The sequence below is a fragment of the Toxoplasma gondii genome, chromosome X (genome assembly GCF_000006565.2).
Source record: "Toxoplasma gondii ME49 chromosome X, whole genome shotgun sequence".
Classification (NCBI taxonomy): domain Eukaryota; phylum Apicomplexa; class Conoidasida; order Eucoccidiorida; family Sarcocystidae; genus Toxoplasma; species Toxoplasma gondii.
Genome location: NC_031478.1, coordinates 1,627,982 through 1,643,667, shown reverse-complemented (window position 1 = coordinate 1,643,667; position 15,686 = coordinate 1,627,982). Strand labels below are relative to the sequence as shown.

The following is a 15,686-nucleotide window of genomic DNA, read 5'->3' as shown; positions in this document are numbered from 1 at the left end:
TGAATTCGAAAGGCAGACACAGCACGCCCATCACTCCTGGCGGGACGCAAAAAATAGCAAACACAACGACCTGCTCTAGGGACGCAGAAGTGGAGATTTTTTCAGTAATGTAGTTCGCCCTTCTGCCACCATATTGATACATATCCATTAGCAGCGTCTGCAATGGTGTTCCCTCCGAATAAAGAGTGCTGGCCACATAAAGTTACGTTGTGCTTCATTGCTGAGAATGGCAGATAGCACTTGGTGGCGAGTGCAAGCAGCACGATTTTCTTCTAGGACGAGGTGCGTCGATGTTCCGGCACAAGCTGTGCACCAGGTGTAGGATGCCGAGTCGAGCCACTGACAAGAAAAGGTCACAAACAAGAGACTCGCTGATGAAGCCTAAGTTGGTTTCGTCGCTCAAAGCAGAAACCCTCCGAGAAAGGAGGCACACGGGGAAGTGCCGGGGAATTCGACGGATATCAAAGCTGCAGCTGCGCAATGTGCATAAAACTCCTGCTTCTGAAGACGGGGAACGCAGGGTACCATAACGGCAACTATCGACGCACAAGCGTTTGTCCGTAGAAGGGCGATAAAAAGAATCGAGAACCGCAGGACGTTCCCAACATTACAAAGAAACTGTCACCAGACACAACACCAACGAATGTCTAACGAAGCTCGATTCCACACTCGGCAATTCGCACGGAAGTGTGAAGACATACGCACGCCCCATTTCAGAAATGTACAGTTCAAGAAGCCAACACATGGCAGAATTCCTTGACACCTGTCAGTTAGGGTTGTGACAGGTCAAGATGCCGGTGTCAGCACCAGGCGGATGATTCGTACTCGTATACGATGTGACAAGTTTAACGCAGATACGAAACACTGCAGACGACGGCCATGAAATACAGTTTCATGCCGCACCACCGACCTGCCTCGCTAACCCATCATCAAAAGTATCAGCCACATCAGTGGTTTGGTACACTACTACGCGGCGCAAAGTAGTCTTTCTAAAAACCACTAATGAGATACAGCTTCCCTTCGTAGAAGGCACCTGCGCAGGCACGCAATCCTCACGTCTCTGTAACGCAGATGGGACTCAAAATGCGTGCTTCAATTTTGAAACAGGAACCGGAGGTCGTCCTGAGTCAGTTTGGTCATTGCGTGGTCGCAGGCGCCGACGGTGCCGTCAAAGACCAATTGCTTCTTTTCCTGAAGTTGCAGAATTCTCTCTTCGATCGTTTTTTCCGCAATGAAGCGAATGGCAATGACCTCTTTGTGGCGCTGCCCTATACGGTGGGCCCTTTGAATCGCCTGCATCTCGGCTGCAGGATTCCACCAGGGATCCATCAAAAAAATTCGACTCGCTATTTGCAGGTTGAGACCCTCTCCTCCGGCTTTGAGAGAAATCAGAAGAACTTTCAATGACGGATCGTTGTTGAACGCATAGAGCACGTTCGACCTGAATAAGGAAGCAACATTGTGGGCAGCAACGCAACACACGAACAGAACACAGACAAACCTCGACGTAAAAACAAACATCGCACTGACCCACTACAGCACTCCTCCGGGAGCGAAGCGTTGGTCTTTGATGAAACACTCATTGGCTGTGGATGCCGACGGTCCCAAACTTCCATATGAGAAAAAGATGCGTTTACTGCATCAGATGCATACGCACACCCAACTCTTCCCTATGGATTTCCGGCTCCTTGCCCCTCCAAAAAGTGCATGCACCATCGTTTTCTAAATGAGCTGTTCTCTGAGCACATGGCTACCAGTTCGCGTGCCTTGGAAGCATGCGAACCATGGGTGAATGCAGCCTACACGATTTTCCAAAGACCGTATATTTCGTGCACAAAACGGGTACGTCCATGCGCAGGCCTTTGTGCTGAGACACCTTGTTTTGTATGGCCGTGTCTGCAAGGACGAGAAGGCACTGAATGACTATGAACGTGGTGTGCGCTCTGGCTTTACCCCATGTATCAGCGATTGAATCTAGCTGATGTGGAACAACCCTCACGTCGAGGGTCATCGAAAGCCGACACTTGTAGCCGTCTGAGTGAGGACGCTGAGGGTTGCTCTTACCGTGAAACAATCGACATCGACCCCACCATCTTCGCGCAGTGAATGCCGCCTTTTTTGAGACGCCATTCGATGAGATCCAACATGGAACAAAACTGAGAGAAGACGAGACTTTTCACAGTGGTATCCTCCCTCTCGATTTCAAGAAGTTCCTGCAGAACAGGAGATCGCAAAAGTGCAACGGTGCATTGTCCTTGACTCTCGACCCCCGCTTGCTTCACGTCTCGGTTCGCACGTTCAGTAGAGAAGAAAACAAACACAACAATGAGGAAACCCAAATACCGCGGAATCAGTGAGATGGGTATGTCTTCAACCCAACTCGCTTCTGCGGCAAGAAGCCATGACCCGGAAAAGAAATCTCTGAGCTCGCGTTCCTTCCGGCCATTCAGATCTGGTGTCCCTCGATCCCCGGTTCGCACGTCTCAGAAGAGGACGGAGAAAACGGTGCGAAGGCAGTTCCGACCCCGAATTGTTTTCCCTCTAAGACGCTAGCGCGTGTGCCTGGCCACGAGATTGGAGGCGCCTTCTGTTTGAACACAATGAGTCTTCTTCTCTATGGCATTGCAGAGCACGTGGAACCGGACGCGAACCCACCTGATACAATGCCTCGATCTTAGTGCTGCTCCGGAACTCGCTTGCTTTGATTTTCTGCATGATGCCATCAGGGCCTCGTTTTCCCGCCTGCTGAAGGAGTCGCGAAAGATCGGAAATGGACTGCGACTCTCCATTCTGACGCGACAACGAATTTTCCCCTTCACAGTCGCGCCCCCCGCTCTGATTTTCCCGGCGCCTCTCGTCCTTCTCCAGGACCTCATCCAACTCAGCCTCGTCCTTCTCGTCTTCTTGCTCGTCTTCGTTGCCACCGTTTTTGCCGCGTCCTCCCTTTCGCCCTCGCCTCTCACACTCGCCGTCGTCTTCTCCTGCGTTGTTCACTTGCCTCTCCAGGGAAGACAGGTCGACTGTCAGGGGTGTGTAGCAGGCCGGACACCCCAAAACTTCTTTCTTCTCTGCGAGCGCCTCTGACGTGCCTTCGGCACCGGGACCCACCGGCACCGACTGAACATATTCCCACAAGCATCCGCGATGAAACACGTGGCCGCAGCTCGCTTCCGTGAGATGCTCCTGAGGCAAATGCATGCAGAAACGACGCTGATCCTGAAGAGTGAGTTACAGCCGAAATGGCAGTTCTTCACCTGGTCTCTCGCCCTCCCCCTCACCAAGAAGGCCAGCACGAAGGACATCCGGAAAAGTTCAGTCCAGAAGTGCGAATGAAGCTACTCAGTACAGCCAAGTCTACCCCTGCTCGCTTGCGCCGACAACCGCAAAAGGCGAGAACACAACCGCCACCCCAGGTTCAATAGAGGAACTCGAAGCCCACAAGATATTGTCGATGTAAAACTGGTTTACTGACAACTCCAGCGTCACCGAAATCACAACCGGAAACCTTTCCATACGCAAACAGGAACGCCGGAACAAGCAAAGCCAGAAAGGATATTCTAGATGGACAAATACCCCGCTCGTGGCCGAACGCACGGATAGGGGCCTTCACATGCACAGATGGCCCAGACAGTGCGAGAAATAGAACACACCATTTTCTTGCTACATCCGAAAAACCGCCGAGTCACCAAGAAGAGACGGCGCCAATTTATGCGACTGTCGCGAGCTCGAGAGATGAATTTGGTGCATATCTTTAGGGTGCTTGAACCCGCGATAAGAATCGGAACTTTGGATCCGGCAGACAAAGACTTTCGTATTCAAACAGACACTACTGCCCTCACCGTGTGCAACGCGTCGTCTTGACACAAGGCACAGACGCCGGTCGGCTGCTCTTTTCGCGACGCCGTCGGAAGAAGGGAAGCCCCGTCAAGAGGCTGGAGCGAGCCGTGAACAAGCAGATACGGATGGTCCACCGCTTGACGGAGGCGACTCAGCAAGTCAAAGATGTGCGCGAAGTTGTGGAGGACGGTTCCGGCTTCCACATACGCATCCTAGGAGACACACGGAGACAGAAGAAGGCACTATGCGTCACTTTGTACGTTTACAGCAAGTCACAGAAGGCTCCCGAGTCCGGGGCCGTGGGGCGCAACACAACAGTGAGACCGCACATCAAAACAATCCGATACGACGCAACACAAAACGAGAAAGTACACGGGTACGTAGTGCCGAGCAAGCCCCAGGAAACACACGACAACAGTGCGTGTTCTCGAGCCCCCTTCGCAACCTGTTGACCACACTGAGATAGGAAGTAGACACGACGTCCTAACGACTCAAATTGACGACGTCGACAGTGAAGAGCAAAACACGCCTGCCGCAACGCGTATGGGAGCGGCCCCAGCGCGGACGGAGAAAATTCTATTTCTCAGCTCACAAATTGAATGGCAGTTTGCTTGAAAAGGGACTCGTAAAAATCACGTTCCTCAGGCGACAGTGCGTCGCGACGAATGCGGACAATCAAGGGCGGGAGCTTTACATCCGCAGCGCGTTCCACCTTCGTCCGCCGCAGCATAATTGTATCCAGAACCTGCTCAGGGAAACACACAGCGGTACATGTCTAAATGTCATCCTGGGCAACTGAAAATGGAAACGAACATTGTATCGAAATCTAATCCTAGGAACACGGACGATCAAGAGACGACTGGCATCCAACGCGAATTCTGGAAACTCAGAAAAACGGCGAAGCAAGCGGTATCGACTCAAAAGCCTTATGCAACCGCCGCAAAACGAGAACGAACGAGACGCAGGAGTCTTTTTCACTTCCGTTTCTTTACCAACGCAGGCCCTTGCAGCGTCATGCTCTTGGGTACATGCAAAGCACCTCTCTGGAGGAAAGTTGAGAGGCTGTTTCCTCTGCTGCGAATGTGACTTACGTCTCTCTTGAGGATCTTCAGCGCCACGACACCGTCATTCTCGTACCCGCAACGCTTGATGGGGTTTATGACTTTCTGGTTGAAGAGAGAAAAGTGGCTCATGCGCGTGTGGCCACATTTCACGCAGTGTCTGAGCAGAACGAGGTCAGTGACCGACGAACGCAAGAGGACGCACGTTCAGTCCTGCATTACTTAACTCACCTCATGAAAACTAGGTTTAGAATACGTGACCATCCGACCGAAATTCGGGACGTCCTGCAACCCACCTTTCTCTGGCAGTTATTTACTACGAGTTGGAAGCCTGGTTTAGATCTTGAAGATCTGTGTTTACCGCATCCAAAATCTCTTGTGTTAGCACACCAGAGTCACGGGGATACGTAGTGCAAACATACAAGCCTCTGAGTACCGCATACTACGAATTGGCCTCCCTGCATAGATCTTCAGGGTCTTTGTGTACCGGATCCACGTTCGATTGTGTTGCCACGCGTATATGAGAACAGTCAGTATATCAGTTAGTCTCTTCCGGACGTCGAGCCGTAGGCCGGCTTCAGGCGAACAGACGAGGAATGAGCAAGATACCCGAGTGTGCGAATTAAACACAGAATGATGCAGGCAACGATCAAACCTCGATGAACATAACCGTGCCCAGAACCAGGCCTGAACAGCAGAGAAGAGTCGCGAGACGGGGAAACGGAAACACGAAGCGTAACGTGGTGGCAGGAACGTGGAGACATTGAGCTCCTTGGTAACAGCGAAAGCCCTAAGTGGGCGACAGAGAAGGACCAGCGGACGGAAACACGAGAACCGCGGCGCCGCAAAGTCGAAGGCGAGACGAGGGGCGAAGAGACCGGCGACAGTCAGAGACGTTGAAGAAAACGCGAGAAAGCCAAGTCGAAACCAAGCGAAGAGCGGCAAAGCAGACAATGTCGGAGACAGTCACACCGAAACGTCGTTCAGGGTCGACACCCGATGAATGCAGGAAACAACGAAGCAAACGAGATAGGATCCGCGGAACAGAAGGGATGTAGAAAGCCCGAGCGAGGGAGACACACCAACAATCTGTTGAAGCCGCTTGACTTACTTGCCCTCGTGGAAGCGGAAGTGGAGCGACCTGCAGGTGCACCCAGGCCTCTTGCAGAAGTAGTAGGCGTAGGGGTAGACTCTGAGGAACTTGACAAGACTGAAGAGCTCGCCAATTCGGTTCTGGAGAGGCGTGCCCGTGAGACACCATCGGCTGCCGCCGACTTTCAGTTCCCAAGCGAGTTCTTCGCTCGCATGCGCTTTTCCGCTTTTGTTTCGTGCGTCACAAAGTGCCAGATTCGTAGACGCCTCAGACGGACTCGCGTCTGACGTCTCCTTCTCGCCTTCCTTCGCTGGACCCAGGTGGGGCTTCGCCTCTCCCTCCGCCTCCTTCGCACAGTCCCTCTCCGTTTTTCTCCTCTTTGCCCGAACGTCTCCGTCTGCCTCTTGCTCCGGGGCTCCTGCCCTGCTCTCGGGAGTCGCGTCTCCTTCCGCATTCTCTTCTCGGCCTCCGCCCCCCCGGCTGCAGACCATGGTCGCCGTGCGGAGGGCCAACACGGCCTGGGCCGTGCTGCTGTTCCGCGATTTGATTCGGTGGGCCTCATCCAGGACAAGGCGCTGCCAGATGACGTTGTGGAGAACGGACTTGCGCACAAGCTGCTTCACCGCCGCGTCGTTCTCGTCCTCCTCTTCGTCCACAAGACCTCCGGCCAGCTTGATTTCCTCGGTGGCTGACGACGGATGCACAGCGCCAGGCAGAGGAGCCGGCGCCGCGCCGGTCCTCCGGCGCTGCCTTTGGGGTGGAGCGCCGGCCGCGTCCGACATCTCGGATTCGGAGGCTTCTGAGGCCTCAGAAGCCTCCTCTGCTTCTTCGGAGCTGAGGATCGAGGACTCGGTTTCCTCTTCGTAGTCTTCGTCAGATGAAGAAGGAGATGACTCAGTCCACTCGTCGTGGTCTGCCTTCCTCCTCGCCGCCTTGGACGAGCTGCACTGCTTTCCTTTCTTCCCGGACTTCGTCGCCACAAAGGCTCGACTGGGAGTCTTCGACGCGCTCTTTGACCCACGAGAAACACCTTTCGCGTCGCATTTCTCCTTCCTTGGCGCGCTCCGCCTTCCACCCGTCAGTTCCCTCTTCACGACGGTGTTGCGTGAGGTCACATCCGAGCCTGCAGAGCTCCCGTTCACCGTCGGCTGCACCTTCTCGGCAGCTTCGGCCACTTCTCGGAGCCGGCTTGACCGCCTGGGTCGCGCGCTGCGTGCGCTGCCCTCGCTCTCCGAGTCTCCTGCCTTTTTCGCTTCTAGTTCGCTTCTTCGCGTCCTGCTTTTCTCCCCCTTCTTGCCTTCCTTCTTTGCTCTTCCCCTCCGCGCCCTTGCATTCGGCCCACCAGCGCTAGCCTCCTCTTCTTCTTTCTCGCCGTCTTGAAAGAGAAAGCGAGTTAAGCGGGTGACCAACTGCTGCTTGGTGCCGCTGGTGGGGAGGCCGCAGCGTCTGAGGAGCACCTGCAGCACTGGAAGTTTCTGTCGCGGCAAGTCGGTTCTGCTGACTTTCAGATCCTGCCGGAGTCTGCGAGCTCTTTCGCGCTCGGCCGTCTTATTCGCTTCGTCGCAGTCTGGTTCACTGCTCTCGCTCTCTACTCTGTCTTCCGCCAAAAGCTGGACGGCGTCTTCGATGCTCCCCTGACAAGACAAGGCCGCGGCAAGAGCGCGGTCCCGGTCATATCCCATATCGAGCAGGGTACGGACGGCGCGCCTGATCTCGACCTCATCTTCAGACAAATCGCCGCCCAGATCGACTTCCCCATCGGTCCGGGTCCGCTCTCGCGTCTCTGTCGACTTCGGCTTCTCATCAGCATCGCCGGTCTTCTCGTGAGCACAGAAGGGAGAAAATGGGGTGCGGCGCGCGAAGCGAAGAGGCTTCGGAAACACCCAGGAAGGCCTCATGTCTCGGAGGTCGCGATTCGCCTCAGCCATCAACTCCTTCATCACGTTTGAAGGCGTGGGCAAGAAAGAGGCCGATGACGAAGCAACAGAGGAAGAAGAAGAATCTACGCTCCCCGTTTTCCCTTCAGCGGCATTTTCAGTCGAGTTCTCGGCCTGTCGCCCACTCAGCTTCCGCTTCCGCGTCTGCTCTTGGCTGACCGCCTCGTCGTCGCTCTCCTCTTCCACGACGATGGGAGCGTTGGCAGTAGTAATTTGAAGCGTCTTCATAGCCTTTTCTGTCCCCCGCTTTCGCGTCGTCAAACGCTGCTTCGCCGTCCGCACTGCTTCCGGTCCACAAAAGTAACGCTGGTGAATCGCGAGCTTGTCGGGGAGAAACAGGCGGCCGCAGTACTGGAGAGAACGGGCGCAACGAGAAGACAGAAACGGAGTTAGATAGGGACAAAACAAGTAAGTGAAGCGAAACAAGAAAGGGAACAGAACCCCAAACGGGAGAACCTTCAGACAACACCAAGCGCATCGGCCGCCCTGGCGGAAAGAGGAGACCCCTCTTCGACAGCGGCATCGACCGGGGAGATCCTAGAGGAAAACACAGATGCTCAACAAAAATACAGTCGCCTGCCCCCCCCCCGGAAAAAGACACATGACACTAGCCAAGACTCCCTTCCCTTCACATTCGTCTGTTTCAAGAATCACAAATACGAGTGGAGCCTCGAACAGCCACGACGAAGGAAGAGTCATCCCGACCGGTTCTGCATCTCGATATCGCGTCCGGTTCTCTAAAGCCTAAACCGGCCTGTTCCCCCTTCGCATCCCGATGTCCGTCCTCCGCTACGCTTCCTTCGCCTTCTCCCCGCCTCCGCGACTGCTTCTCTTCCTCTCATCGTAGGTGTCTTTTTCTCCAGCTTACCACCTTTTTTGCCCGTGTCGCCCTCCTCTCCCCTCCACGTTCGGAACATCTGCTTTCTGTCCTGGCCCAGAGGCATTGTTTGCCTCTCGCGGCGTGGGCGGCCTTGCACACTTTTGTGGTATCTGGCACCCTCCTTTCTCGCCATCTGGCCGCTATCGAGCGCGCTGTTCTCTTACCTTACAGAGCACCTTGTGCTTGTTGGTTTCTCTTCTGAAGTCCTGTTCGAGAGTCGAGTACGTGGTCAAGACAACATCATGCTTCTCGAGTTCCGACTTCAGTGCCTGGCGAAAGGGCCCGTGGTACACGAGGACGGAGAGCCGGCCGGGTCTGACGAACTTCTCCAGTTCGCCTTTCCACTGCAATAGGGCAGCCAACGGCGTGACCACCAGCGTCTGGCCGACGCGCGGCAGCGAGCTCCGCTCCCGAGATGAGTCCTCGGGGCGCAGAGCGCGCGGCAGAGGCGGAAACGGCCTTGCGAGAATCAAGGAAATGATCTGAATCGTCTTACCCATACCTGCGCCGCAGAAAGTCGGCAACCAGTTGACCAACGACTCAGCAGAACCAACGGTGGCGCGTTGAAAAAATGTAGGCCACAGATGCGACCGCTCCAGGTCTTGCAGAACGCAAACTATGTCAAGAAAGGCGTGCCTTCTAGACGCGCGGAAATGTGCTTCTCAGCAGAAGACAGGAGGAGAACTACAGGAGCATGGGCGAAGGAGAACAGGTCACTAGGGACACGTAGAAGGAAGCACGACAGTTCCACAGTGAACACGAGTACACACGCACGATAGTCATCCTCACGATTGGACACCACCACGACTCAATGCGAAACAAGAGGCCCAAGGCCCCAAGAGAATCACACACAGCTCGCCAAGTCGGAGGGTGACCGTGGTGTTTCCCCTCTAGTCTGAGACTAACACAACCCCTCCCTCCTTTGCGCAGGATCAGAGAACGTTTTCAGGTACTTTGAGGCTTCGGACAGACCTCACTTGCGCTGGTTTCTTTTCAGTCCAAGACCCGCGAGTCCGTGCCTGCGGTCGCTCTGTCCAGTTCAACACATTTAGCGAAAAACAGCTACTCGACCCGTAGATCTCACCGCTTACCGTGATGCCACGCATATGTGTCCTTCGAAAGGTAAAACGGAAGACTGTTATAAAACCCCAATTCGCTTTTTTCTTAGAGAGGACCATCCGACCGAAGATTACGAGATACCGTTCTCCAGGGACACGCCCAAGACTTGGGTTTCTGCGAGTCCACGCGAGAAGGCGCCCTGGCTGGTTCCTTACCCATTTCGTCGGCTAAAATGCCGCCTCGGACCTCAGACTGTTCCTGTCTACAGAGCCACCAGAGTCCTTCTTCCTGAAAGGGCAAGAGAGGAAGGAGGAGGTCGGGAGGCGCGGGGCGTCGGCCCTCAATCTGACGTTTCACTAGGTTTCGCATGACATCTGCAATGTCTCCACCTTCTGGGAATTCGTCGTCTCCTTCTGCTCTTCTTTTCTCCTTCGCGGCCGCCAGCCAGGCCGCTGCCTCTGCAGGCGCAACCAAACTGTGGAGCACGGCGCCGACAGTGGCCTTCAGCTGGGTGAGAGCAGACGTGTCGAGGTTCTCAAGGCCGTGGATCAGAGCTGCGAGTTCCAGGTGCTCCCCCAAGACTGCATGCGCGCTGTGCACGGGGGCCACTACGGCGCATGCAGGGAAAGACAACGAGGGCGAAGACTCCGCAGTCGACGCAGCACTTGTTTCGTTTTCTGACTTCACGTGGAGCGTTGAACTGCTCTCTTGTGAACACACAGACAGCGTCAGCACCGGGAGAGATATCTACGTTGTTCGGATCGTCTGCAACGAGCCGAGGACATCACCATCACTGAGGGGTTTGTGCTGTCTGAGGTGCTGTCGCGGCGTGGCAAACTTACCTCTCTATGAACATCTTTCTGATCTCCCTTCTAGGACTGCAGGAGCTATCAAGGATACCGGGATGGTCCGCTACGATTACCCCCACCTAATCCCTATGCTGACCTCTCCGTTCATCGCTGTCTTACTGATGAATGATGCATCTAAAGTGTCGAGATCCTCCCCCTACGAGCACGCGCCCTGACTGCATTGTTATAATCCTCTTCAGTGTCCCCATAAACCTCTGTCTCAGTGGTATGCTCATATTTTCTTTCCTACCGTCTTTCTCGTCCTTCTCCACTTTGAGGGCTTCTCCATTCGCTGGTTGTTCCCTGGCTTTCTGGAGGATCTGGGCCAGCTCAGCTCGGTCTCCATCCTCTAACTGAGTCTGAAGGACTTCTTCGAGGATGACGCTGGAACATTTGAACAGCGGATGAAGCCAGCAGGTGAGAAGCCCAAAAGGGCCTCTCGGATCTGCCGTCGGGTAGCCGAGACGTGCCTCGCCCTTCTCGATCTTTCCGCCGCAACAGCGACACTTGCTCTGACCTGGTGAGGCGCCATACAGGACAAACCAGACAGAGGAACAACAGAGCTGCGAGCGAAAAGACGGGGGGAAACAGAGAAAACGCACCATTCACGGTAATTGTGTACACAACCCACCACCACCCCCCCCCCCCCACGTGCAGGCGGTAAACGTCCAGCAGACGATGTAGCGTTTGTTAAAGCACACCGATGTATATATACACACATATCTGCATTTATACACCCGCACATGTAGCAGTTTGATGTTTCTGGCCCTTAAGCTATAAGAGGGGCTCAGAAGGTTTGTTGTGTCTCAGCTAGAACTCTGCTTTCTGCCGAAAATGGAGCAGCTCTATCGTTGACTCAGCACCGCACCCGTGGGGGCATTTTGGACAAGGAGGCGGACATGGCGAAGCTGCTGAGCTTCCTTTTTTTTCAGTCTGCGAACCGCTGCATGCGGCACCCAGTTTTTGGATTCTGGGTCGAAGGCGCATTCCTCCACTGTCAAAGGCGGCAGCCGACGAGCAGCAGAGAAAAGAGCGTCCAGCGAGGCGCTCTCGTCCACACATCTGCCTCCACTTCCCGAGAACATTCTCGAGGGAAGCAATACAATCTCAGCGAATCGGGTGGGCACAAGATGCCCACGGCGAGGAAAGAGAGGTCACAACAAATCGGAGGCACAGTAACGTCGAAAGGATATACCTGTTTCAAGGTACAGCCGATGCGACGATGCACTGAACTTATTCAGAATCTTTAACACAACCTTGTAACATTTACGTAGAGGAACTCGAGAGCTGTTGACTGTAAACTTGCGTGTTGAGAAAGCAACCTCAAGACTACAAAGTAAAAAACAGCATCGACGTTTGCACGTCAAACGCACATGAGAGAAACGAAAAATGTTGAGGGAAGTTCACGGGACTACAGCCATTCGGGAAGTTTTAAAATTCCAGGATGGATGCAGCGCTCGTCACCTGTGAGAGGCGGGCATGCGACGCTGTTGAAAAGCAAAACAATACACAAGAGTAGACCATATTTTCACCGGACTCCTGTGGTGAAGATTCATTCTGAATCAAAGCGGGTCCATTCATATTTTGACTCGGGGTGACCTAAATCACAGAAATAAGATCAAATCGCAGTACTGTGGACCCGCCGAAACACTTGACGCGCGGCCGCTAATTCGTGAATCCCGTGCATGCAATGGGAGAGACACGGCAGAAAAAAACCAGTCCCTGACTTTGCGGGGTAAGGGAAAGCTGAAGAAATGAGAGACCTCAGAGAAGCCGCGATTTTGGCATTCACCACAGTGCGTACAAAATCTTGACACATGGACGTAGGGAAGATTGGATACACTGCGGATGCTGATCTCGGGCAAAGTTCCGGAGCCGGCTAGGCGGTCGTCAACATGTTCTGAAACACTTGCTGCTGGGAAGCAAAGACGCGAATATACCTTCAGAAGAAACGTATACACAGTGGACAACCACTCCGAAACGTTCTTGTTGTGAGTTATCGCTTCACTAAATGTTCTTCATTATTTTGCGTGCAGCGATCTAACCTGCAAGAGGATGGATTGGTACGCTGAAACAGATGACCAGCTTAACTGGGTCTCAACCGGCTACACGAGGCACTGCAATAATCGGAGCCCTTGGAATAGCTTTCACGACATGCATTTCATGTGTGTTCCTTGTCAGCAATGTGTGTTCCCACTACAGTTTACTCACCGTTTAGCACAAAAGGAGTCCTGTTGCTTCCATCTTTTGTAACGCAGCACTTTAATATCATCGTCGGCTGCTCCAGGGACTTGTCTGGAGAAAGCAAATTTATCAGAGAGCGAACCCACAAAACCGGCGTGTTGACTGCTCAATAAGTTCTGACGCACGAGCACAAGCGGCAATGCTTTGCATTGTTGACTGTAGGCGGGTAGACTACCACAGATTTGGTGTCCGAGTTGGAAACGGCTAGAGAAATGGAACGAATGACCAATTCTTTGGGTGGCATCTGAAATATCTGGGACTGGTAGGGCGTTTAGATGGGAGTCTGAACTCGAAACAGAGTTACCACTGTTTTTGTTAATTATTAAGGTTCGTTTTGCAGGGTTACTGCACCGCATAGGATGAGTCATGCCTAATGGTTGGAAGGGCTCTCACTTTTGTCTAAGGGCCCATCGACGCAAACAGTCGTGGTGGTCAGTCTCGCAAGAGTACTAGAAGCGGTCTGTTCGGGGCCCTCCCGTTCAAAACCGCAGTGAGTAGCAAGGAACAGCCCCAGATCCCTCGTGAGCGTGTCCACGCCGGTGTCAAATGCAGGAGTCAGATTCGGCAAGGAAGCAACTCCTGACTTCCACAAGTCACACAGTGATGCTCACCACCGTGAGAAAGACAGTTCAACTAACGCACTGGTCCCCCGGGGGTGACTGCCTCGAATTCTGTGCACCTCTTGACCTCCATGCACGGCCACTGAACGCCAAAAGTTGGCAGTAGCGGGCGGAAGCTTCCCCTAATGTGAAATGTAGTCACCGACGCTGTCCTCTAGCAAGGTCTAGACACAGCGTTGCGAGCTAACACGAGAAAAGCTGGCCTTACGGGAACAAACGTATTTCTGCCTCGTCCACAACTCGCAGCTGAACAGCTTGGCCCTGTCAGCAGCCTGTGCAATACGACTACAATGAGGGAATTTCTTCTTTTCACTGAAAGCAAAAACAGGGTTTCACCATCCGATCAGATCTTTTGAACGGGTAGCGATAACAACGCATACATTCACATGAATGAAGATACCGTGTTTCCCCCCAGTGACAGGTAGAGCGACCTGTGCGTACTTCTATCAGCGCAGTTGACCCCAATTGGCGCCATGGCAGGCTCGATCAACTACGTGATAGTTTCGAAGCCATGAGCACAAAACCAGATGAGGCAACGCGCAGCTTCATGATAACGAGGATTAAAATGTGTAGCTCCTAGTGTTTGGCGAGACTCGTACCAGACCCACAAGCTTGTCAGGCAAGTTTTGTCAAAGTTGCGGTGGGCGAACGTACTTCAAAGCACCATCCGAAACGCGGAAACAGATCTCATGCCCTCTACGTTGTGTCAAGTCGCTTTGTCTGACACGGTGACAAATAGGGAAGTTACATTCGGGCTATCACTAACGACAGGGGATGCAGCGAGCTGATAAGTACGTTACACTGCCACATTCCTTATAGCGAGTAACCCGGTTATTTTATCGCAGCGGTGACTGTTCATGACGCTGGTCAAAAAAGGGCCGGACGATCCAAGAGGCATGTTTAATGATAATTCGCTGTAGCTGTCGCTGCAACAGCAGACATTAATGTCTTCTTTTTGTCTAGATATTTATGATTTTGGCACCGCCGTTGCGGCGCAGGCGTAGCTAATATCATCGCTGTGCAAATGCTTCATGCTGTCAAGTTACACTTCCTTCCACAACGATAGAGGAGGAGCCCCATTTTCCGTGGTGCCATTCCAGAATTTGTCGCGTCTTTTTGCGAGTGTTCATAAATCAGCAATGGATGCATCCCTATTTCCAACTCCTCCCTGCTGAGGTAAGTGCTACCGACAGGTAGAATTGACGTACCGGCCACATACCAAGTAATCGCACGCGGTATGCAGGTTTTCTCACGGCTTTTTCAGAAGGGAACTGCTCCCGATGCTCAGCGCGCTTTACCTGTTCAGGATCATACGCGCAAGCGGGCATACAGAAGTGGTTGTACGCCGAGACAAATTTCGTGTGTGGTCCCAACCACCCCCCTATAAACTCTTAACAACACAACTGGGTAACAACAACCACAATAACAACAACGAGTACCCGCAACGAAGACAAAAACCTGTTTTCTGCAGTAGTTGTCGCGCAGGGTCCGTTTTGTGGCCGTTTAAAGTTGACGGGGCCGAGTTGCCAACGGGTTGAAAATGGGGCTCCCATAATTGCACCGAGGCCCGATTACACCGTGCCAACGCAGACTGCATACCGAAAGCCGTGGGGGGAGCTGGTCTTGTTTGCGGTGGCGCCTGGGCAAATGCTGAACTCCAGGGACTCTCAGTGAATTTCCCTCTTTCTTGTGTACTTTCCAATTTTTTCTGACATATCCGAGCTCAATTTCCGACCCTGGCACGTTCCGACCTTGCAGAGCTACCCACCTGTTGCCGCGTTCTACTCGGTTCCTCCTTCCTCTGGTGCACTTGTGCTACCGTTGCCACCTCATCCTCTGTGAGGATTCGTGGTGAGGGGATGACACACGCCTGCATAGTGAAAAAACTATCACACACGCATTTCACCACCTCTGGAGGAGCCTATTCGCCTTTTTTTCACCCGAAGAGAATCGCAGCCGCTCCGTAGAATGTTGTACGGGGGGAGAGGGAGACGTGACAGCGCCGGGACCGTTCTGGATCACTGGAGGATGCGCCGTCAGCACCGTTGACGAGAAGCACCAATCCGGTTTTCTACCTGTTCATTTGTCCGATTCATCGAGGAAAGGG

At 53.5% G+C, this 15,686-nt stretch overlaps 1 protein-coding gene across 1 annotated transcript; it reads right to left on the bottom strand.

Moving 5' to 3' along the window:
• Positions 1-46: 46 nt before the first annotated feature.
• RAD16 (SWI2/SNF2-containing protein RAD16) lies at positions 47-12,231 on the bottom strand. Its single transcript, XM_018780135.1, has 11 exons — positions 11,584-12,231; positions 10,966-11,232; positions 10,083-10,574; positions 8,973-9,310; positions 6,010-8,279; positions 4,929-5,058; positions 4,430-4,582; positions 3,840-4,049; positions 2,656-3,183; positions 2,065-2,213; positions 47-1,441 (listed from the first exon to the last, which is right to left on the bottom strand). Exons 1-11 carry the CDS (start codon positions 11,798-11,800, stop codon positions 1,093-1,095), a joined length of 5,103 nt encoding a protein of 1,700 aa, XP_018636030.1. The 5' UTR covers positions 11,801-12,231; the 3' UTR covers positions 47-1,092.
• Positions 12,232-15,686: the final 3,455 nt, after the last annotated feature.

What these genes read in the sequence shown, in the direction of transcription:
- RAD16 (XM_018780135.1), bottom strand. Translation starts at nt 11,800, where the DNA reads ATGTTCTCGGGAAGTGGAGGCAGATGTGTGGACGAGAGCGCCTCGCTG. An exon ending in CATTTTAGCCGACGAAATGG is followed by an intron (nt 9,311 to 10,082) that starts GTAAGGAACCAG and finishes TCTGCGGCGCAG; the next exon opens with GTATGGGTAAGACGATTCAG. An exon ending in TGAAGATCCTCAAGAGAGAC is followed by an intron (nt 4,583 to 4,928) that starts GTAAGTCACATT and finishes TTCCCTGAGCAG; the next exon opens with GTTCTGGATACAATTATGCT.